The sequence below is a fragment of the Amblyomma maculatum genome, chromosome 2, assembly GCF_055883805.1.
Source record: "Amblyomma maculatum isolate TAMU_Amacu chromosome 2, ASM5588380v1, whole genome shotgun sequence".
NCBI lineage: Eukaryota > Metazoa > Arthropoda > Arachnida > Ixodida > Ixodidae > Amblyomma > Amblyomma maculatum.
Window position 1 is genome coordinate 32,961,210 of NC_139345.1, and position 25,605 is coordinate 32,986,814.

The 25,605-nt window shown below is 44.9% G+C and overlaps 1 protein-coding gene across 1 annotated transcript in view; it reads left to right on the forward strand.

Annotated features, from left to right (window-relative positions):
- Positions 1-18,649: 18,649 nt before the first annotated feature.
- LOC146198302 (lachesin-like) overlaps positions 18,650-25,605 on the forward strand; it is a 93,188-nt gene continuing 86,232 nt past the window's right edge. Inside the window, exons 1-2 of the mRNA XM_084593726.1 lie at positions 18,650-19,206; positions 20,418-20,504. Coding sequence (XP_084449852.1) covers positions 19,077-19,206; positions 20,418-20,504 — 217 coding nt within the window. The 5' untranslated portion in view covers positions 18,650-19,076. The remainder of the gene's footprint in view (positions 19,207-20,417; positions 20,505-25,605) is intronic.

Consider the following 25,605-nt stretch of genomic DNA (forward strand, 5'->3'; position numbering starts at 1 on the left):
TTTTCATTCTGTTGCGTATCTGGATGTGTTTCTGTCCGCAAGTTTGTCGTCTATAGTGTCGACGCCCGGCCGCCGAGGTAGATCTTCGCCACCTTTTATGGACATGCCCAGGAATGCAGCCATCAAGAATAAGACGACTACAAGAGGTTGGTCTGTCGGCTACAAAGGAGCAAGAGCTGCACTTGTGGCTAATGGGCAACATTAAGAAGTGGAGCTTGCTCCGGTTTCTTGAAGAGAACAATCTAAACGACTTACTTTAAGTTAAAGACAGAGACTGGCCACATGGCGAGTCTTCGAAAAAAAAAAGTGGCTGCCTTGCACAAAAATCGAGGACAGGCTGTTGTATATATTCGGTTATGTTCCATATATTGTCTGGTAGCATTCCAAACCGTCCTTATTTGGCGTTCGTGGCTATCATTTGCTGCCAAAGGCAAAATAGGAGATCTAGGCTCATACGAAAAAATTGTACTCTGGTTCAACGTTCCTGTGTGTGTGTGCGTGTGCGTGTGTGTGTGTGTGTGTGTGTGTGTGTGTGTGTGTGTGTGTGTGTGTGTGTGTGTGTGTGTGTGTGTGTGTGTGTGTGTGTGTGTGTGTGTGTGTGTGTGTGTGTGTGTGTGTGTGTGTGTGTGTGTGTGTGTGTGTGTGTGTGTGTGTGTGTGTGCGTGTGTGTGTGTGTGTTGGGGAGAGGGGGGGGGGCAAACATTTTACATCAGATCCCCAAAGCTTGGAGCAGCAGCAGGCTAAAATAGTGCTGGAACAGCTGTTCTGTGTTGTCAGCGTTTCAACGATGGTCCAGTCACAAATATTGTCGGTGAAAGCAAACGTACTTTGATTTTAGTTAGGCACCTTCCATATTATCAACGACCTCGAACTGCTGAGTAAATTTTAATTAGAGGAATTGCGTTGAAGATATAAGCGCACGTTCACCGACAGCCCGAGGAAATAACATCGAGACGCTTCCGGCATGCTATCCATCGGAACAACCTTCTGGACTCAGTTCGTGGAACATAAAGGCCCGCACTGCAACATATTTGAGAGTCCAGTGGCGAATGCATGCTGCTCGTGGAATGGTCACGTGGAGTAATCATCATCATCATCACCCTGACTATACCCACTGCAGGGCGAAGGCGTCTCCCATATTTCTCCACTTAACCCGGTTCTGTGCTAGCTGCATCCACGTGGGGTAATACTTCTGGAGTTCATTTCGAAAGGAATGGGAGCGAAAAACTCGCGCAGGACAGTATGTTTATTTTATCATGCCGGCGTCATTTCAGGCACGGCGGCGCGTTCAATGGAGCGGCGTCATTTGTGGACTCATGCCTTGTCGCCAGTGCACGGATGACCGTACACGTTTGAGGCAGCAGAGAGGGTCCGCGGCGAACGATTGATTGCTGCTCCGCGGTGGTGGGGCGCATTGTACCGGACGTGGCGGCGTTCCTGGAACTAATAACTTCCACCGCCACCCGCACGTTCTTCCACTTCCAATCGTCCTCGAGGGAATGTCGACCCCGCGATAGATCCGTGTCCAGCCTTGTTCACTCTTTTTCATTTCTTTGTTTATTTTAAATATTTGTATCCTGAAATCGTCGTCGGAACCGAGAACTTATTATGAGCGCAGATGACAGAAAACCTTTCAAGCAAAAATTGAAAGGACAGTGTGGGCGAAATAGCCCGCTCAACAGGAGCCCGCGAGAATCGTTTAGAGTTCTAGGAAATGAGAGAAAGCGATGGCGACCGTGCGAGTTGTAATAAAGAGACAGAGATGGAAGAAAGGTGGTACGAAACCATTTACCTTTTGAATGTCATTTATCCAACCATTCATCACTCGCTCGCACTACCCTTCGATGTGCGTGTTTCGAAGAGCTTTATTTGCAGCTTTTCGCGACCATGAGTGGCTCGCTATAAAGAGTGGTATACTGGAAGCGACGGTGAAATGAGCCTGAAATTTTGCGGCGGCACAATAAGCGACAACTAGTCTGAGAACACGAAGAGTACATTATTGCTTCACGCCAAATCCCGCTGACGCTGACACCGTTGAAGCTGGTTTGCAGCTCAAAACAGCGAGTGCTGTCGAAGATATCTGTATACTCGTTTTTAGAATTTAGATCACGCTTCAGCATTCCCACTCTTCTGTCTCGTAGAGATCGGAAATAAAGATGTTTGCTGCCTTTACGTGTATACGGTCAACTCCTGATATATAAGTAGATGTATGTATTTCTTCAATACTTCTAGTGACTCGCTACCTATCTTAAATATCTTCTCCGTCCGATAACGTTGTGCAGACCTTAGTTTAAAATTGATTTAATTAAATTTTAGTTACTGTAGTTAAAATTACTGATATGCAACTAAAATAAACAATAGTCCTAGTGAGGGATGTCGGCAGGAGTGTTTAGTTTATTAATGCTGAACACGGGGGGGTAAGTGTTATTTAACGCACGATAAATAAACGGTGCAAAAAATACTAATGAGGCAACGCTCAATAGCCAAACAATGTTAGACTTTGTAAGGCATGAAAAAGATAATCTCAGTACTTATTGTCCATATATTTTGAAAGAAAGCGCTAGATGAGCAAATCTAGCTGGGTTGTGGTCCATAAGGTTTCCTGTCTGCGGAAATGTTTTTTTTCTTTTTTTTTTTTTGCAAAACAAATAGGCTTCATTGGACACAAGTGTTCTCCATGAAATAAGGAACCATTAACTCCGATATCATTTTCTAAAGTTATAGGTTCACGGCTATCCACTTGTCTATTCAAGTGAAGAGAATGTTTTCCCTCAGGCGCCGCAGAGCCGTAACATGTTAAGCAACGTTGGAAGCACTGTTTCCAGCGAGAGCCGTTATTGGCAGCTCCCTACGAGCCATCGCGTAACTCAAACCCGTTGTATCTTTCCGCAGCCCTCAAAGCCATTCCAGGAGGCCAAGAAAAATAAGCGAGAAGAAATGTGAAAAGAAAAGGCAAAGAGAAAGCAGGCAAGGAGAAGAGGTACACACTGGAGCGATATGACGGCGCTAGACGAATATTCTAAGTTGTAGCCTAGTTTAAATAGTATTTTGTTCTTGTCTTCTCCGTGTTACATTACAAAGCGAATTCATTTCCATCCACATATTGCACAGGCAAGTACCAGGGCTAACAAGATCGCGACCAGCGAAAGGAAGGCTGCTTTTCTCGTTTCTTCGGCGTAGCTCCTTTCACGGTCTGTGGGCCCCGTTGCACTCACCCCGTTTATCTCGGTGGTCGGGACACCTCCCCTATATTCCCAATGCCATCGTTAGCAAACGTACAGTGAGTCGCCGCACTCAGGACTGACCCCCTCGCGACGAAGACACGCTTCTCAGCCGGTAGTTGTCGCGTTTTCTTCTGTTGATGACACAAAAAGGACAAAAGAAAGGAACAAGGGCTTGACGAGACAGCCAGGGAAAGAAGGGAAGAAGATAGCGGGCGTGCTCGGGTGCGAACTGCTAAGCCGTACCTGGTGGACCCCGCGCGCACTGTGCAGCTCACAGGAACTCTCCCGGGAGCACCCGATCTCCGACACCGTAGCTCCATTTGCGAAAAAACCAGCCGGCTATAGCGTGGGACACACAGCAGTCGGCGCGAGTGTAGTCTGTGCGTGCTGGTGTGGGTCCCCTGGCGTACGTCCCTTTGCTTCCGCTGGTGCACAGAGCACATTCGATTCCTGAAGCAGTGCGTGCGTCTGTGTGCCACTGTACGCCACGGTTACGAGCGGTGATTAGCACAGAATCACAAATGGATCCCTCTCCCCTCTCTCGCCAAACCCTCACCTGCGCATCCGTGTTGGATGTCCTATGCCTTCTGAGCCCCAAGATGCCACGGGCGGCTTCTTACCTTTCTGCCTTGATTGGGAGCAAATCTCTCTCCATCCTTCCTCCTCCCATTCTTCCTCCTCACTACCGGCGCACCTGAGCGCCGCTCGATTCTTCGGTTAGATACGCGATCGCTACTTTCGCTTTCCTCGACGCTGCTGGCACGCGCGTTCCTATACCTGGGGGGCATACTGAGCTGTTTAGAGAACAGTTACTGTCGAACGACGACGAATAAAAGTCTCCGGCGTCGTCTGTGCACTAGCGTGTGTTTGTTTCGTCGGTGTGCGCCGAAATAATGGTTCCCCTGTGTCTTGGAGCTAATGCCGAGCGCGGTCTCCCGTGTCGACGCTAACGGATTGGTTGCCGATTGATTTTCCCATTTGCTTGGCGCTGTCCTCGGGCCGGAACAAGGAGAGGTGCCCGATGCCGTTCCTCCGCTGGCCCAACTGGAAACTCTGGAAACACCGAGGATTAGGGCAGAAAGTCTATAGGGCAAGTATTTGAAGGAGAGCGCGAAAGGAGCACAAAAAAGTTGTTTCGAAGTATCCCTGCGGAATACCGTCTTCCGGCCCTACTCTCTTCTTTCGAGCAACTGCAAATAAAAACTTAAATTTGATATCTACTGCGACCTATTTCGGTTAACACATTTTCGTTGCTCCGGTCGTGCTTATGACACACGAGGAGCCACGTTTGAGAACTGCAGGATAACGTGCTAGCTTTGAAAGCACGCATGACTACAATTACCGAAGGATATCTGCAAAAGTATACATTTCCAGATCCCTCAGGATCGGTTTGGCTTAATACGCATTTTGATGACAGTTTAAAGCAACAATTTTAGGAGCGTAGATTAATGCAGAAAGTGTGAACAAGATTCCTGAATAAAGATATGCGTAATGCTACTACTTTTTATGTATTACGAATTTCATCTATTGCACCCGTTTCTATTTAATACCCTTCTCGAGTGCCTTTAGGGACGCTTTGAAGTAATAAATAAATAAATAAATAAATAAATAAATAAATAAATAAATAAATAAATAAATAAATAAATAAATAAATAAATAAATAAATAAATAAATAAATAAATAAATAAATAAATAAATAAATAAATAAATAAAACTATAGATAATTAACTGAATCCTTGAAGCAGCTTCCACAATTTTATCCGCGGCCAGCCCTTATCTAACTGTTATGGGCCTTTCTCTAACTGAACAAAACTTCGTCTATCGCAGAAAACCACAGTATTCCTATTTGCATAACTATCCAGCCTAAACTCACAGAGTGGAAGCTACGGAAGGATTAGTTTTAATTACTTGCTGCGATTTCTCGCTGGACTCGATTCCTGTGCTCTGATGTGGTCAATACCCAGAATATGAGGCTTGTCGCTTGCTCCACTTCCCATCGGCACGAACCCGAAGCTCGAGCGATCGAGGCCACGAGTACGGAGAGCGCCTGCATGCGCACAGAGAAAAAAAAAAAAAGAAAAAAAAAAGGAACATGCGGGTGATATAAAAAGCCAAAGAAAGCAAAGAGGAAGCAGTGCCGGCGCAAGGGCAGAGATGTATAGGCGGCCCGTGTTTCTGATTTACAAGGTGCTTACGGCCGGGGTCGCAGGCGGAAGCGAGCCGGAGCGCCATTCGCACCCTGGACCGGGCGCCTCTTCATCGCACTACTGCCGCCGAGGGCCTGGACGCTAACGAACCGTAAAACGCCGCCTTCCCGCTTTCTCCTCCTCTTCCTTGCCTCCCTCACTCAGAAGCGCGCGTCTCCGGCGCGTCGTAAAGTGAAAGCGCGCGCGGACCCAGTCTCACAACTGGAGAGCGCGACCGCGAGAGCTACGGAGATAGCCGCACCAAAAGAAAAGAGTTGTTGCGCCTATTTCTATCAGACGCTGGTCTCTTCGTTCCTTTGTGTCTTCTTTCGTGTGCGTTTCTTCTCTCCTTTATATTCTGCATTGCGTTGTCCCGTCTTGGAAGCTGCTGGCGAGGCCGGAATAGACAGGGATCGTAAACAATTCACTTGGGCCGTCTTCATCTCTGCTTCGATCTGGGCAGTATTTGTTCTTGTTGCGTTTATTGTCCTCTCCCACCGAACCTGCAGTGGTCGAGGGGACAACTTTGGTGGAAAGGCCGAACTTGTGACGCGGAGGAAGGGAGCTTCAAAACGGTCGTTGCTGGAAGTAGCCGGGGCCCCTTCCCTTGAATAATGCTCAACAGGTTCACGCGAGTCGAGGAGGCCTATATCATCAGCTGAAGCATATGAAAATATTTTTTTTCCGCTGTCTGTGCTCTTTCAATTATATGCAAACAAGGAACAAATAAGAAAGGAAAACACGACAGGTGTTCGGGCATGCAAATCTCAAATTCATATTTTGTCCTGAAGTGTATATAGGTAGATATTATTGTCATTCTAGGCTGACTGAAACGTGGACCAGAAATATGACTCAAAGCGTTGAGTCGCACTTTCAACATGCATACATAGTGATTTTTGTTTAAAGTTTATACATGTTTATCTTAAAACAATGAAAGATACACACCTGCAATTTGTGCAGGTTCACACTACAGCAAGGCGATTATTATACAAGAGAGAGCACTCAAAAAATTTGAAAATTAACTAAATATATTTTATGAGTAAACATTCTAAGGTTTTTAAATTTCTTTTCAGAGGACAAGTTGTATTAAGAAAGGTAAGGGCCTCAACATATATAGTGAGCCAAATGTTAAAATTTTCTTAATCGGAGGTTAAATAAATATATATTTTGAAGCTGAGTTGGCTTTCCCGCGTTGTAGAGATTTATAAAATATTGTATTTGTACCGTGGTATCGTAACAGAATTTGCATAAACTGATTTTGCGTCATAAAATAAGAAGACAGCGTCTGTATATTCTACATTATAAATGCGAGTGATGCCATTTTAGAAATATGCAAAAAGAGAAAGCCAACTCAACGAGTTTCGAAATGCACATTTTTGACGTTTCGTATTCCTAGTGGCATTGTCAATGAAGAAAATGTATAAAATTGGATGACCTTCGATTTCGAAATACAATCTCGCGCCATAAAATAAAATTAAAAAGAATTATGAGGTATATTAGATGAATTAACCGTCGAGTCTCGTAAAACTAGAACACAACCATTTTTGTTCGTACCAGCAGTGCCTATAGCACAAACAGTGCATTCAAATAGACCAGTCATTGCCAAGCGAGAGTAAAGATAATATTTAGTCGTAGTATGTCAAGTTTGTAGGCAAAAATAATAAATTTGATGGTATAGATTGTCTTATGGCCATTGGTCACAGGGTGTGATAAGCTCCTCATTTGACCAGTGATAACCTCACTTATGGTCACTTTATACTGACGTAATCTATTATCCAAAGACACAATGTCTGGCCAACGAGGCTTAAACAGTAGGCGACGCGAAGAAAAAAAAAAGCCACCCGTTTATGTTGAGTCATCATGTCGCCGTATCTCTATCTACTTGCCTATTTCTAGCTGCTGAGATCAGATACACAGTAATGTTTAAGGTCCAGAGATTCAAAACGAACTTCGGTTGAGTCCTTAAATGTCGTAGCGGGTGCAGTTTCACATTCATGCCTAGTTCTGGTAACCCGATAACGCGGTAGCAGATGCTGACTTCCCACAGCGTGGAATCTTCCACCCAATCATCCGCATAATAGCTGTCGCTGTTCAAGATCGTGACTCTCTCTGCTTAGGAGTGACGTGTGAAAGACAGTAACGACTATACCACGTCGACAACCAGAAATCCCTTCCCATGAGTACATATTTCTTGGTATCTTAGCGACGCAGCCCACTTAGCCATAAGTACAGTTGGAACCAACTGACAAAGGTTGCAGGATGTATACCCAGCCGGAACGTCATTTTGGTTAACATCCCTGCTTTACCTCTTCCTATTTATATATCTATCTAGTGATCTAAAGGAAGGAGGTGTTTTCACGTGCTACGTATACGTGCGACACCAGTCACGACGCCACTAGTACCCAAAATAGGCCCCCAGTGCAGCTTTAAAATAAGTCAGTCGCAGAAACCAAACTTTCTTTATGCCAATTTTGCGCCCGCTAGCGAAAGTTGAAAGCAACAAACGAAGAAAAGCTTAGAGGAGCGACTGGCTTTCTCCAAACCCTAAAGCATCGTCCAACAACGAGTCTCTAGAGGGCACCAAAGACGGCTAAAGGTGCCCTTAAAATAGCTTTTTTACGAGGGTGGCTACAGCCTTAACTGCCAATTGCGGTGTCTCATAAACGCCAAAAAGGCAGGGTTTCTCTCGGCAGTTTTAAGGCACGATTTGCAGCTCTCACTGATTCTCGTTTTTCTTGCGCAGGTACTCTGCTGCGGATTCCAAATGCCTGGGTATTGCACGTACTATCCAAGAAAAACAGGCTGAAATTTGAGCTCTGTGGTCACCTGGCTGAGTGCTGCGAATGAGGTAACCATGAAATTGCAAAATGATCCTCTGAAACAAATTGTGCTGAAGACGCTTATCTATTCACTACGCAAGAAAACTATTTTCTACACTCAGAAACAGCTGCTTTCCAAGAGACTTTAGAAGAGCAGCATTCAACTTCAGTAAATTCATACTAGTAGCGCTTCCTGACCGAAAAGGCTGCACTGTGCGGTAGCAAAATTATGTAAAGCATGCGCGTCCCTGCCGTTCTCCACTGCTACATATGTACAAACATGCACACATGCTACAAACTTTCCGGCTACATACGTTTTGCGACTCCCTTTCCACGCATTTTTGTTTATTCTGATTATCGCTGGCTCACACGCACATCCTCTTCTCTGAGCGTTTTGTACGCTTAACCCGTCTCGGACTTGCAGCTTAGTACCTTACTACAATAAACTAGCTGGCTGGCTAGCTATCAGCTAGCCTGCTAGCTTGCTTGCTCGCTGATTCACCTCACTCACTCACTCACTCACTCACTCACTCACTCACTCACTCACTCACTCACTCACTCACTCACTCACTCACTCACTCACTCACTCACTCACTCACTCACTCACTCACTCACTCACTCACTCACTCACTCACTCACTCACTCACTCACTCACTCACTCACTCACTCACTCACTCACTCACTCACTCCCGTCCACAGTTACTCATTTTAGGACGGCAACAGGCTTCGAAGTCCTGTTCTTTTCTTTGCCACATGCTACTGAACAAAAAGATGGATGACTTCCTTATTGTCACAAAGCCCCCTGGCTATGGATAACATACAGGCAGGTTGATTTCTGTATAGGTGATATTGAGGTGAAAATGGTCTCCGTGATGGCGCGTCCCTCTGCGGCCATCAGAAACGGCATTACCTCATATTGCGGTGTTGATATAAGACTCGGCGATCACCAGACTTCCGCCGTACCTATGTCACACGGTTGCGTCCATGCTGTATATGATGGCACGGAATGTCTTCGTTCTGGCGAGAAACATGCTTAACGCACCCATCAGTGATGGGAAGAGGAGGATCTGTGGGAACGTTGTGGGAAAGGACAAGGTAATGATTCGAAGCTGCAGTTGGCACGGTACTATAGTCAGGAAGTATGAAAGGCTATTCGGGAATGTCACAGTGTGATGTGATACACTAAGCAAGTTATGTTTGAATGAGTGAAGCGTCCGTGTTGCCTGGTCATATCTGAAGGTTCAGTGTTCCATCATCATCATCATCATCATCATCATCATCATCATCATCATCATCAGCCTGATTATACCCACTGCAGGGCGAAGGCCTCTCCCATATTTCTCCACTTAACCCGGTTCTGTGCTAGCTGCATCCACTTGACCCCTGCGAACTTCTTAATCTCATCCGCCCACCTAACTTTCTGCCGCCCCCTGCTACGCTTTCCTTCCCTTGGAATCCAGTTTGTCACCCTCAGTGACCATCGGTTATCCTCTCTTCGCACTACATGTCCTGCCCATGTCCATTTCTTCTTCTTAATTTCCACTAGAATGTCAGTAACTTGAGTTATTTCTCTGACCTACTCTGCACGCTTTCTATCTCTTAATGTTGCCCCTACCATTTTTCGTTCCATAGCCCTCTGGGTTGTCCTCAACTTAAGTAGAACTCGCTTGGTTAGCCTCCACGTTTCAGCCCCATAGGTGAGTACAGGCAAGATGCAACTGTTGTATACTTTCCTTTTGAGCGATACCGGTAAGCTGCTAGTCATAATCTGCGAGTGCTTGCCAAATGCTCTCCATCCGAAACTTATTCTTCTTGTTATTTCCTTTTCATGGTCCGGATCTGCGGTTACTACCTGTCCTAAGTAGACATATTCGCCTACTACTTCCAGTATTTCGCTACCTAATGTAAACTGCTGTTCCTTCCCGAGGCTGTTGAACATTACCTTAGTCTTCTGCATATTGATTTTCAAGCCTACCTTTCTACTTTTACTGTCTAGGTCATCAATCATTATTTGCAGTTCATCCCCCGAGTTGCTTAGCAAGGCAATGTCATCAGCAAACCGCAGATTACTGAGGTATTCTCCATCTACCCTTATCCCTAACTGCTCCCATTCCAAGTCTCTGAATACTTCCTCTAAACAAGCTGTGAATAGTACTGGGGAGATTGTGTCTCCTTGCCTAACACCTCTCTTTATGGCAATTTTGTTACTTTCTTTATGCAGAACTATGGTTGCTGTGCAGCCACTATATATATATTCCAGCACTTTCACGTACGGCTCGTCTACCCCCTGATTTCGCAATGCCTGCATCACCGCCGAGGTTTCAACTGAGTCAAATGCTTTTTCGTAATCAATGAATGCTATGTATAAGGGCTGGTTATATTCCGAGCATTTTTCTATCACCTGATTGATGGTATGGATATGATCGATAGTAGAGTACCGTTTCCGAAACCCTGCTTGATCCTTCGCTTGATTGCAGTCTAAGGTTGTCCTGATTCTATTAGCGATTACCTTAGTAAATACCTTATACGTAACAGACAGTAAGCTGATTGGTCTGTAATTCCATAAAGTTCCATAAAGTTCCATAAAGTTCCATAAAGTCTCCCAAATGCCTAGAAGCTACGGCTTAAGACGCCCTGGAAAAGCTTATTGCTTTTCCCGACGATATATTACTATCTACTAACCTTTCTAGGTGCAAATAATAATGGCTTTATCAACTCCTTCGCATAGTCGTCTGTAACAACCAGCTGAATATTATAACGCACGAAAGGAAATATGCATTTTTAAAGGGCTGTGCATAACAATCAAGGAAATATTGAGTTACGAACTTTGGATTCAAAAGTCGAATGGCGACTTCGTTATGAAGCGGACAATTTTTTAATGGTACGAAAAGAACTGTGAGATAGAGGCAACCAAATATAAAACAAGCAGAGCGGTGTACCTAGAAAGTAGAAGTGGCTAGAACAGCCCAAGCACTTTGTTAGACAAGCTTGCTAGGAAACAGTTGTCTTCACTGGCTTGTACATTAAGCCAAGGGCTAGTATTTTTCTGTAGAGTTAAAAATTCAGTATCCAATAAACAGCCCAGAAAGAGAGGAGCTTACATAAAATGCGCACCTATGTTTGTTTTTTCTCAGCCTTTATTCGTTAACAAGTGGTGCGAACGAAAGAAAATAAAATACAACAAGCAAGGAAGCAACCGAAAATATTTTAAATTGCCAAGGAAAGGGTTAAGGGTTACGAGCAGCAAAAGGCAGCGCAGAAAACTAAATGAGCGAAAAAAAAAAAAACGAATCTCCTCAAGTATCCCCAGCAGAAGTCGGCAAGAGAGGTGATTTTACAAATGAGCTTTTGAGGGCCCATTTTGCCCTGGCAGCCGAGCCTAGTCGGCCGGAACTATGACTTGGTGCAAGCGCCGCAGGAAACGCGCTCTGCTTGAAACACCAGTGCTGAGCGCGCGCGCTTCTGAGAATCTCCTTAACGGGCTTTTATTTGGACGTGGTCCCTTTTTATCTCAATCCCTTACGCGCGCTCTTGCACCGTAAGCGGAGCAGGGGAAGTGCGTCGTTAGGATGAAAGACGCGGCAGTTGGCGGCGGCCGAGTCGCTCTGTGCTTAGCCCCATGAGAAGGTGTGGTGGCGTCAGAGGAAAGCTTATTCGTCGGAAGGGTCGGATTTGCTGCCGCTGTACTCGGGACGCCGACGGAAGAGGCGAGAAGTTAAGGACTGAGGTACACCTCGAATGAACCCTTTTCTCGACACATCAAGGCTGCCTTTAATGCCCGTTTTGCGAGGAGACCTCTTTTTTTTTTTTTTTTTTTTTTTTTTGTCCCGCAGGCTTTCCTTTGGTAATGAGGAGGCTTAAATTGTCTGCCTTTTCAGGATACTCAAATAAAGAGGGGAGGAATTATTAGGTCAATTTGAATGGAATAAATTGCAAAAACATGATTTATTTATGTGCATTTATGTCCAAAACTTTTGTTAGCACATGGGGGGGGGGTAGTGCAAGCTGAAGCTGAATGGTGTGGTTGATAGAGATAGGTTGGTGCTGCTGCAGAGTGGAGGTAGATAAAGGCGCAGTTAAGTAGGCTAAAGGGAGGAGCGGGTTATGAAAGTGTTTGGAGGGTAGACGGTTCCAATGCCGGCGCTGGATCTTCAAATATCGGAGGTACAACGATTGTCGCAGTAAAATGGGCAGGATTTCTAGTGGTCTAATATAATATATAACAAAACGCAACAGTTGATTGTAGTGATAACCTTGGAAAATTTGAAGGAATAACGTAAAGCGGCGGCTGCCACAAAATAGGAAATGGCAGAGCTTGCTAGGAGATATCTCTGTCTGATACGAAATCAACTGGGATGACGATACTTTGTACAGTCTTAAGTGCTGCAGCGCTACTACCTGCATTCCTTCAAAACCTGATGCCAGAAGTCGATTGTACCTTTGATCTTTCCGAGGGACTTCAGGTATCCACAGAGACAAATGTGACTGATATTTCTCCTTTCCTTTCCTGTAAACCAGTTAAAGAACGCTGGTGAACTTTGATGCGTGATGTGTTCGACAAGGGGCACGCAATATACTGTGTGTAGCAGCAACATTCAGGCTTTCGCACTTCTCCACTGAAGATGCTGCAGCGCAATGGGAGGATTTATTGCTGCAGCACACATGCAGTGTGTGGTCTGGAAGCATGATCGCATGATTAACACAGCAAAGTAATGTTTTTTTTTTTTTTTCATGCTTCCTTTTATTCACGCGTTTACGCCAAGTCCATAAAAGAGTGCTATGCACTGCCGCCAGTTTTCCTGTAGAATGTTCTATTGATTTCGCAGACGAATACATAGCAGGGGCACACATCTTCATGTCCAAATATGTCAATGCTATCACATATGGAGGATCGTAATGCGGTCGTTTGTTTTTTATTTTAATTGGATCCACAAATGTCAAAACAGACCAGTAAATTCAATGAAAGTTCCATTTTTGCAATACAATTGACTTTCAGAAACGTGTTAGATTATCGAAATACATTTGGTTCCAAACACCGTAAAACTACGGACATTATAGCAAGGAAACTCTGCTTCTTGTAGACATAATGACTAGAGGCAGAAGGTTGTCACATCAAAGGCAGCTGAACGTTTCATCTCAGGCGAAACGTGATGCTTCCTGTATTGCCTGATGAGTCCGGGTACGACAACATATGTTAGAGCACGTGCGAAGAGTTCTGTAGAGCTCGGCGGCATATCAACTGTTTGCAGAACCCAATAAAAAGGAGGCTCATTACTCAGGGATCGAAGCGCACTTGCCTGGATATTCAGCTTAATTTACCTAGAGTTGTTCAACCCAAGTCAAGCAATGCCAGTTGAGGGATATCGTTTCTACTATCAGGTGTAGAAAAAAACTTATAGCTGGTGATTTTAAACTGCCAGAAATCCGCGGGAGCGGCAGTGACTTTAGGTCAGGAATGGGTGGTCAATGATAGACCGAATTTTATAACCTTACCGCTTTTACGCATTTGACTAGCATGTATTAGAAGCTAAACGTGGTAAAACCACACTGAATTTACTTCTGTCCAATTCAGCTGATATGATTTCAGATACGCATGTCATCCTCGGGATAAGCGATCACGACGTAGTCGTTGCTGTTGTTAAGTTAGCAACCAAGATTCCGGTCGTCATAAACCACAGGAGGTATTTTGCTACAGCAAAGAAGATTACTACAGTGGGACCACCGCCCATGAATTATATTTTATAACTTTTGAAATCGTAGCAGATGATTCAAGCCTTTAGGACCTTTGGTGCATTTTCAAGCAGAAAGTCGCCGAATTAGTCATGAGATTTGTTCCCTCGCGTGTTACTTCCCCTAAGCATGCTCGTGATAAGCCATGAATGACTCGCATATTGCGCGCTCTTATCCAAAGGAAGCTACAAGCTTACCAAAAATATTGCGCTACAAGACTGCTTGCGCATAAGGCCAAATTTTATGACTTAGCAGCGTGTGTCAAAGCTAAAATTAAACAAGCTAAAGATTCCTTTCTTGAAGCTCTTGAGGAAAAGGTAAAACGTAATCCTAAGGAATTTCGGAAGTACATTTGCAGTAATGCTAGCAGTAATCCATCTGAAGCGCCTTTAAGATATGATAATGCAATCGTTCATGACTATGCAGAAAAAGGCGAATTACTGAACTCTTTCTTCTTCTCTGTTTTCCATCCGCCAACCCACTGTCACATCTCTTTCGATCGACATCTGTTAACGAGGTACTTCCTCCCATAAGTTGTGAAGTTCGAGGTATATCTTAATATAATTATGTGAAATTATTGTTAATAAGTCAGTCGGTCCCAATGATATCCCTGCCTCTATACTGAAGTCATATGCCAGCGTAATGTGCCTGTACTTTCACGTACTGTTTGAAAAATCGTTACGTACCTCTTCTTTGCCTTTGGACTGGAAAACTGCCAGATTGTTCCAATACACAAAATCGGCCCTAGGAATGTTGTTTCTGATTGTAGGCCGATCTCATTGATAAATTTGCATGTAAAACACTTGAACACATTTTATATACTAACATCATAGCTCAAGTAAACAGATTCAACCTTCTGGATAACTCCCAATATGGGTTCCTTCATGGTTTTTCACGCGTCACTCAATTAGCCGAGTTTGTGCATGAGATAGCGGCAGCTCTTGATGACCAGAACAGCATTGATTGTGCTTGATGTTTGATGTTGTCCCGCGCGATTTGTCAATAGAAAAGGTCCATGGGTACAAACTGGACAATAAGGTTATATGCTGGATACGGCAAAGTCTGTTCTATCGCATACAGCACGTTGTCCTCAAGGGCTACCAATCCGCATGCGCTGATGTCACGTCCGAAGTACCTCAGGGCTCCGTGCTTGTTACCTTGTTGTTTTCAATTGTGGTGAATGTTATTATTAACAGAGCGGTCCGCACTGTGCGCCTTTTCGCAGACGATTGTGTCTTGTATAGAATAGTACGAAACAGTGATGATTCCAGGATTCTAAAAAAAGATGTTGATTCAATTGTCTATTGGTGTCAGATGTAGGAAATGGACATTTACTTGAACGAAACCGTACACAGGTCGTTTTCAAGATGTGTTCAAATGCCTAACGTTTCTTATTCCATTTACGGTGTGTTATTGAAAACTGTGTATGAATTTAAATACCTGGGTGCAATCCTTACACTATATTTATCTTGGAACAAACACGTTGACTACACAGTAGCGAAAAGTGCAAAAATGCTTGGGTTTCTGTACCGCAACATCAAAACCGTTGCCCGTTCTCTGGAAGAAAGACTTAATTTCTCGAATGTTCGCTCCATTTTAGAGTAGGCGTGCACGGTGTGAGATCCTGACACCGTTTGTTTTAGGTAATTATAATAGGAATCTGAGCATTTCAAGTGCTAATGGCAAGAGCAGAGTCATAGAAGGAAATGTTTCCGCCTTAAGTTATTACATAATATATTTCACGATTGCACTAGTATCAGAAAATTAAATTACCTTCAGCCCCCAAGCCATGTATCGCAAAGAAGAGACCATCCGAAAAAGATCAGACCATTTCAATGCAAAACTAATCATTTTAAACATCCTTTCTTTTCGAAAACGGTGAAAGAGGAGAACCGTTTACCAGTTTATGTGGCTTCTATTTTATGTGATGACGATTTATTTTTAGCGCTGAACGCTTAAGGTTTAATTTTCCCTGTAGACCCTTTTTTGAACTTATTTTTGTCCTGTGTGCCGCAATTTTGAGGTGAAAAATGTGCACTACTGTCATGTATTGTCAAGAGGAATTGCGAAATTTCCGGCATGTGCGATTGTATTTTGCTAAACTATATAACCCCTCCCCCCTTCTCCTTGTTTTGCAATGCCTAATGATCGACGCTGTGGGATTATGCATAAATAAAATCCCATATATCACTTATGGGCATCGTCAAAAAATGAGACGAGTTTCCAATCTCCTTAAAGAAGTGTATGCGATAGCACTGCCAGATCTTGAGTGGCAACACTAATCCGTAGTGATGTAGCAGGCCAAGTAGTAAAACTGAGTAGTAGAGCCACTTGCACCTTAGCGCTGCCGATTAGTAGCCTTAATTTCCTGCTATAGCATAATATGAGGCTGTTTTCCAGTCAAGGTATTACGGAGTTGAATAAGGCCTTCTAAGGGGTGTAGACTGTAAAGGTAGCCCAATCTGGCTAGTAGCCGAGAGGGCAACGACTCGATTCCCGCTCAACCACTTCATAATTCCCGCAATGTTTTCCTTATGAACGTTTCGCGACAATGGTTGTAGCATCGCAACTGTGTTGGCGAATAAGAAAATTTTGTCGTGTCCCTGTGATTTTCGATGAACGCGCGATCAACACTATAGTGTTTAAACTTCTGAAAATCCTGCAGTGACGGTGGTGTGGTTAGGGAGCTCAACGGCTGTGTCCAAGGATGCGGGACCGACAGTGGCGGCCGCTTTTCGGTGGCGGCGGAAAGCAAGGCGCCCTTGTGCTGTGCAATGTCAGGGCACGTTAAAGAACCTCAGGTAGTCGATATTTCCGGAGCCCTCCCCCGCACGGCGTCTCTCATAGCCTGAGTCGTTTTGGGACATTGAAACCTATAAACCAAACCAACCCAGATATCTTCTAGGAGAGGAGGGGAGGGGGGAGCACTTAAGCACCCTTGCGTTCAATAATGCGAAAGCATGTGTGCCTGCATTTGATTGCTCAGTGGCCGCTTGCTGCTTCTGTTTATGCCTACGTTTGTTCATAAGGCCTCGCCCAAACTCTGGTTCATTTCCGTGCGTTTTTAACCATCAACTCAATTTTTAAGAGAGCTGTGCACTCACTAGAACCGCTTTTACTTAGCTGCAAACTTAGAAGCCTCTTGATGGATTGGCAGCGTCCCCGTCTCGCACGCCGGTGGCGATTCTCACATAGAATACAATTTTTCTCCTTATTTTAATTCCATAATTAGTTGGTCACATGCTTGTTAGTTGGTCACATGGTTCTGTACATGCCACTCAGGAAGCTAGTAAGGCTTTCGCCTTAAAATCAACCGACGCCTAACTTAACCCTAAAACCGCAAAATGGGTGGGCGGCGTTATAGAGTACTTGTAATAAGGGAGTAATTACTCATTGGCATCATCCCAAGCGCAGCCATACGGCTACAAAGGAGAGCTATACAGCTTTCACAGAAACTTCGTAGTTAAAAATTCGCCCTTGTCCGGGGATCGAACCCGGTACCACCACCTTTCCAAAGCATGCACTTTACCGATTGAGCTAACCAGGACGGCTAGCAGATGAGATGGTAGGGTGCGAGCGAATTGATCTAAAACTCGAAGTGGGAATGATGTTGGTCAAATATTTAAGGGAAGGTGGAGTAGATCTCGCACGAGTGTTTAAAATTTACGAAAACTTAGCCTGCCCTCCCAACGTCTTACACAATTTGCGGTGGCGCATAGCATCAGTGTTGAGAGGCATTTATTGTACACGTTATGAGACACATTGACACACTTGGCCGCCATATAACGGAAGCCTAAAGGACGTGAATCAGTAGTGCAGGGGTGGCATGCTTTACTCGTGACCTCTATGTCAGAGCGTCGGTTCCCGCTTGACCAACTTTCGAGCAGTGAGGATTTACCGTCACGCCTGACGGAGACATGTTTTCGTCACAACTATTTTGTTGTTAAAAGCTACACTGACACTGAGTCAAAGTTATAAGCACAAAACTGGTCTCGAGGCTGGAAACAACGAAACCTATGAACTACGAATCACCAAAAAACATTTGAAGCTGACTACACCCGCAATACCGACTGGGCACATTGAGAAACATTCCATATGTTCGGCTACTGAGTCTGAGTACCCGGGCTCGAACCCAGCTGCGGAAGCCGCGTTTCGAAGGAGGTAACACTCAAAAGGCATCAGCGTGCTGTATGATATCAGTACAATTTAAAAATTCTCAGGTGGTATTTCTTTCGACTGTGGCGATCTTCATAGCCTGAGTTGGTTGGGTCTTTAAGTACCGCATACCTGCCATTTCATATGCATCATCGGTGTCTGGCAGGCAACGCAACGGTTAAATTTTTAGCTAAGGGAAATACCCAGTCCATGAACGCGAGTTGTACTAAGACTGACTTTCATACCAGCATAGCCTCACAGAAAAGAACAAAAGGACACTTTCGCCGAATGGACACTGCGTTACGGTCTCGCTAAGCTGGCCGTTCTGCCGTTGGCTTCGGCGATCGTCCCAAAGATAGTGCTCGTACCCAAAGAGGCTCCAAAGATACACTTCTCTCGTCCCTTCCCACCCACGTACTCCGGGCGGCGTGAGCTAGCGACGCCAGCGTCGGTACGGCGGCGGCGCCTCGCGCGCGCACGCCTCGCTCGCGCACGCGCAGTGATGACGCGGATTCCCCTCTCTTAAGCGCCCATCTCCCGCTTCCACGAGTTCCCGCCGGCCCGCTGTCAACACAAAGGGGCTCGTGGGAAGATCAGCGAGCGCGAGCGGCACCAGAGGAGGCGTTCGGCACACGCGGTTTCGCATCTCGCACGAGTTCCGCCAGTCTCTCCGGCCGGGCGACCAGCTGCTGCCGACGCTGCTGCTGCTCCACATCCTCGGGGCGGCATGCGAGAGCGGCGCGCTGCGCGAGCCGCGGACCGGCGTTGCTCCGCTCTGGCAAGTGTCCCACCACGTGATAGCCGGCTGTGACTTGTCGCTGCGTGCGCCTCAGGACGACACGGCACATACTTCCGTGTCGCTTTTCGAAGAAAGCTGCGTGGATTTAAGTTCCATTTGGGCGTGCTCAGTTCTTAAGACAGCTGTAAAAGACATAACAGCGTGAGCAAAGGAGGAAGCGGGGATGCTAACTGGCATGACTGTGTCATATCCTGCGTCGTGGACAGCCTCTTTGGTTCTTTGGTGGTGCTTGTGGCTGCATACGCGGTGCCTGGTCAACCTAGGCCCAGTCAACGCGGCATGGACCATTGGAGGTAAGCTCTTTCCTTGGCCGGTCTACTGTACTAGTGGCAGCAAAAGTTTACACCCGTGTTCTGGAAAGAATAAACTACCGTAGTTCCGCCTCGGGGTCTGTTCCCATATTATTTTTACCAGTGGTTAGAGGATGAACGTTCCCTCCTTCTTTGGCACATTTCAGGCGACTGGGTTGAATAACTGCCCGGAAGTAACTTTTTTTCTCGAATTTACGTTCAATAAGCTTTCGCTGGCGGTAGCATTTACCGTTACATAGCTTATGACACTGTACTGATGAAGCTAGGTTTAGCTTCTGGCGGAAAAATCCTGCAAAAGAGACGACACGAAGAATAGAGACCTGCACTATAAGATTACGGTTGTTTCGATAATTTTTTTTGTCTTTGTATCGGTCATGCTTTTCTTTCTTCTGTGCGAACATAAGCCATCAATATGGCCAGGAAAGTGCAATAACCACTTATGATTTCTTTATTGTGCCCTTCGGCGCGGACATATATGTTACGTTTTCAGGGGAATTTAGGCCACGGGACAATGTAGACATTTGAACGTTCGCGTTTGGTTCTCGATGAATGCCCAGAACTTATTCAAGGCAGAATGTGTTTAGTATTTAAGGTCTTGATCTTCATAGAAAATTTCCAAACGAAGTAAATAAGAAACACGATGCTCTAACTACATAAAGTTCACAATATTCACTTGACTGTGCCATGAAAATGTTTTCAGGAGCTATTAAGAAGGACATCTATACATGCAGTTTTTTAGGGAGAGCATGTAGCCGCTAATGGCGCGAAGCTTACTACGAGGAGCATGTTAGTATTCAAGCTTATACCCTTAGTACTTTATCATTCCCTTTTCCTCGTTCTCATGTTTAAAACCTCCTGTCGTGCCCTAAGTACTGTGCAGTTATGTAAAAGTTGTAATTGATTTTGACTTCACTGATGTTCTTTATTATAGAGCCGCTTGTTGTTTTCGGACGAGCATGCATTACTGTAGGAGCACTATAATGACGTCGAACGCATCTTTGAACACAGAATACAAACTGTTATATTGTTAAAAAGGGAAATGCTAACAAGAAAACGCCTTGCACGCGAGAGGATGCACTATAGTTAGGGCAGAGAGGGCAGCCATTAGGAAAAGTATATAAATATCTTTCTTACTGCCTTTTCATCTTTCGCGCAGTTTTCTGGCAATTAATGTTTTCTTTTCACGTGCGCAGGCAACAAGAGTATGATGCACCATCACTTTGGCCGAGCCTTTGCTCGAGAAAACAGCTACCTCGACTCCCTCTACAGTAACGCCAAAGGTGAGCGCCCTGACCTGCGCTTATAGTAAAGCCGCCAAACGCCCAAAAATATTTTAGAGCTCATAAGTGTTTCACACGTGCAACAACCATGGAGGTTGGAGGTTTATGGAGCGTGCTGGGAATCATGCTAAGATTTCTGATTACGTAATTGTGGAGTGAAATGAAAACACTAGCCCTCGCGCTCAAATTTCTCAATTTTCTTGTACGGGCCGAACCTTCCAACGCAGAACGAACACCACGTACCAGTATAATAACCGAAAGGAGATATGCTGCTAATATACAAAAACCTTTGTATTAAAGCTCATTAAGTATCGCAGCGTAGTACTTACACCTAACGACTCTCGAAACGGTTACGAGAGGCTACTGTCCTTGAGGATTGTAGTCGGAAAAAATTTCCTTATAATCATGATTGATCAGCGCGTAGTAATGAGCTTTCACTGGATGGAAATTAATGACGCAGTTCCTGAAACAAAAACTGCGTATAGGAAAGGCATTGGCGTTTTTATTGAACTGCCTCTGAACTGCATGCAAGTGGACTGCAGAAAGTTATCATGCAGTCAGTAAAGGCAAACGAAGTAGTCCCCTCTTCCGTTGCTTGACTTCCTAATTCATGCTTCTCACTGCATGAATATATTTGGACAGCCGAACACGTGAGTCTGTTTATTGCGCTTCCTTACCTGGTATTTAAATGAGTAGTACCACTGTAACGCTGAGCTGACGAAGGTCATCGTATAGTTAGCGTGGTAATCGGTTTGTCAGATTTCTCTTACATTCGCAAAGCCTTTTTTATTTCTTCTTTTTTTTCTGCTGTTGTATGGAACACCAATTTTTGGCGGGATTGGTTTAAAATAGAAACGTAACCTCATCTCTTGCCTGTAATCATTGCTACGAGCCGTGTTTTTGCAAAAGTGCGGGCACCGTATCGCCCTTGAAGTTGCCGTTTCGAAGTAATATTAAAGTGTTGATATTTTTTTTTTTTTTTCATTTTTCCTTTATGGCTGCTGGGTGCTCATGATATCTGCATGTTTTGCACAGAAAAACTACGTGCGTGCTTTAAAAGAAGCCGTCTTCGGTGTCAAGTAAACAAGCTTCAAATGTGAGAAAATCTGAACATTCAAATGAATTCTCGAACACTTTTTTGACATAGCAAAAGCAGTAAGCATAGAAAAAAAAATTAAACTACAGTTTAAGAACTGTGTTCAGTAAGTATATATTCTCTATTATTGAAAAACAGAACTGTACCAGTAACCAGTTTCCTGTATCTGTGAAGAAATAAACGCCACTATATCTTCGCAAAGCAAATACCAATCTACTCGCACAGTACCTCACTCATCATAATTAATAACGCACGCAGCGTTTCTTAGTATAATCCAAAAAAGCAAAAAAGAAAGCTCTTGAGCGAAACAAATGCCTGCCTTGGCGCTTCGAGACATACATACTAGTTTACGAGCACGCTCGGCAGCCATTTTATGACCTTCATTGATGATTCGTCGTTTTTACAACATGAAAAACTGGCGTCAGTTACGTAGAGGCATGCTACTGTGCATATGCAAGGCTTTGACCTATGACACTAAAAGCACGATGTTGCTGGGGCAATAAACGACGCTTAGAAGGCTCTGTATACCGGAAACTCGCAAGCGCTAGGGACGACCGAATGAGCATCTCTAAATGTACTGATCGGCCTGAGCTCATGATCTCTATATTTGGATCTGCCAATGATTCAGGGCTCTAATTTGTTCTATTCAGGGTCGATTAAGGATAAATATGATTCAGTACAATTTGGAATGCAGGTTACAGTACGTCGTCTGCTGCGCGAGTCAAAATATCCGTCTCGTGCAGGAACCTGCGATGAAGCTTTCCCTCCGTATCACAGCGCGGTTGAATACAGCCGAACTTGAGGAGCAAGTATTTATTAGGACCATTCCACCTGTCTACGCGTCGGTAATTAGCTTCCGCGTATTGTCAATGCCAAATTTTACGCCATTAACTACCCAGGCTACTGGCTGAGACACCTGGGCAAGGAGCGATATCAGCGAAACGCACACCTCTAGTCGTCAAGAATATGGACTCAAATCATTCCCAGCGGCTGAAGACTGCAGTTGATAAGCGTGCATTAAATTAATTCGTGCGCTTCGTAGAAACTGCAGGCTGCCAACTGTCGCACAACCAAGTATGTACTAAAACAGAAACAGCTGAAAACGAAAAACGCAGTTCGGACTGTTGAAGCCAGGTGGGTTCTTTTCGTACCAAGCTGTTAGCAGCTCCTACTCGATGAATCTATTTCAGAGTATACGGCTAACGTATTGGGCCTCTCAACAATAAGTGAGGGGCGTTTCCGAAGTCAACGCTGATGATCATGTGGTAATCGTCTGCTACAGCTACTTCCTGTTCTCTTATTCCTCCATTGCGATACATACCATCTGTGTGTTGATGTCGCTGATTCTACAAAATTGTTTTTGCTTCTACATCACTGATTGTACTATGTCGTCGTTAGCTCAGCGAGTCTGAACTCCGCTTTATGTCGGCAAAAGATCGCGTCCATCACCTATTAAACATTATAAGTTTCGGCCCTTCCCAGCACGTAAAACAGTGAATATAGATATATTGATTAATGCTTGCCAGAAAAATCGCCCAAATGCATTTGAACCAGACTGCAGTGTATACACACAGCAGTCAGCTTACAATTAACCCTCTTAATTACCCATGAAAGCATACGCTTGTAGTTAAAGGCAATCCGTCTCTGCATGACGTTCGCATCAAGGGCTGGTTTTGCGATGATGTATGATGCTGTACTATCACGAATGTTGACGCACGAACACATTTACAAAATAGGCGGAATAAATCGTAGAGCGTCCATGCATTCTATTGGAACAAAGTGAGCAAGCTGGAATCGGAAGTAAAGGAAGCATACGATTCTCCCACGATCATCTGCGTTGACATTGGAAGCGCCCCTCAACGGTTCTTCAGAAGCCTAGCGTTGAGATTCTGCGTAGAAAATGGTTAAGGTGTGCAAGAGAATGCACTAAATTCATCTTGTCAGTGCTGACAAAACCTTTCCTGCGAACCTTTTTACCATTGGAGTTAAGCGTCGGACCGAATCCCGTCTGGTCGGGGTGGTGCCTGACAAAAGCGGAAGACGCCGACCAAAAGAATGAGGATGGAAAAACTTGTCAGCTCTTGTATTGGGAGCCTTGTTCACCTGAACACGGCTTCCAAGGCTCCCATGCCCGTGACCTGTCGGTGCCGTTGTTCGCGTTCCCGTGAACAAGGCTCCCGTGTAGGAGCTGAAACGTCTGTCTATACCTATTGTTTTGGTCGGTGTATTCCACTTTCGTTATATATACCGTTGACTGCTATGGGGTGACGTCTGATTTGCGCAAAGAGTAGAAAACACGCTATTTTGTGTAGACAACGACTGCGGAAACCACCTTTTTAAAATTCGGTGAGATTAGTGACTTCTTTCTAAATTTTTGCGCAGGAGTACCGCACGCAAAGGGCTTCGGATGCATGATACGGTGCGTGTTCGTAAAATAATGATGCCGATGCCAGCACGGCTGCAGAAATGCGTACTCTACAAAATTTCAACTCAAAAGTGATATTTTACAATTTTGCATTTTGCAAGAATTTTTTTCCATTATCCAGACGTTGCTTCATTTTCTGAATCGGATTTTTGATGTCATGGTCGCAGAAGTCTCGCACCTACTGTTCAAGGTACGTCAGGACTTGTATGATGAAATGTTTTTTGCAGCTAAGTTTTTCAGTGATATATAGGGCATGGATTCGGGTGCTGTCATGAAACAGGAGCAAGTCGCTTGCCAGCATTCCCTTTCGTTTGCTTAAAATGCACAGCCGCAACTTTCCCAATGCTCCTCAGTATACGGCAGAGTTGATTACCGTACCTTCAGGAATGAAGCTCGCGTTCATAAAACATGTCTTAGCGTTACGCGCTAAATGAACGAATTCCGCCTTCGATTTTACGAAGAACGTGATGAGTGACAGCAAACTACGACCGCTCGTTATCTTATGCAAGGAGGTGTTTGGCCCGATGCACTATTGGTCTAGGTCCTCGCAAATCTAGGTGGATCTCCTATTCCGGAGCCTCAGTGGCGTTTAACGCCGCTGGCGCCCTGGCGGCCAAGGTCCGTTTACAAGTCATGGCAGCTGAGCAGCGCCGCTTCCCAGGTCTCCCTAGGGTGCTGGGTGGTGAAGAATAGAGGAGGGTGAGGTTTGGAAGGGTGGGCTTAAATCATGTTTAAAACGGACGAGATGGTCACTCCAAACATGCTGCAGCTCCATATCAATTACTTCATGTTGAAGTGTTTCAGCGCTTCATGTATGTGGCTGAACTCCCCTTTTTAAAGAGTAGCTTTTTGAGTCACCGGTGGTGCGTGATGCATTGTACTCAGATAGGTCACATTAATTAAAACTTTCAAACCAAGGCTGCGCACGCATCAGCCTATAAAACTGATCTGTCTGCTCGTTCATCCATCTCTGCAGCCGCTCTTTATTTGTGACCGCGATGAGAGGAAGTAGGCTATGTTTTTGTTTTTATCGCAGTCATCTTCAAAAAGCCATTTATTTAAATCTTCGGCGTTATTTAGGTCACCGCTTCGAAAAGGCCGTACACCGAAAAAGATTATAAAGCGGGCAGAGACGAGATCACTTGAGAAGACATGAAGCGGCAGACAAGAAAAAAATTAACTATATTGGCTAGGTAGCATGATTTAAGTCCCTGGTAAGTGTAGGCTCACACGCTAGATCCGACGGGTACTTTGCACTTAACCCGTATTATGCCTCAGAATTGGAGGAAGAGACGCCCTCGTCAACTGCCCGCTTCGTCGTGTTCGGCACACAGCACATACGTGAGCAGTCTTGTATCGCAGTACAGCGGGTACTGGGATTCGCAGTCACTGCTTGCACTGAAGTGAAGTTTACATAAATAAGCTCAAGGAATCAGCACATAACCCTTGACACCGCAGTTACGCGGTATCACTTTTCTCTGCTGCACATTACTTCTGCGCTACGAACAACTCTGTTCACGAATGTGTATGTACAGTACAGGCAAGGACGGGGCCTTGCTCGAGTAAAATGATGGCTGCAC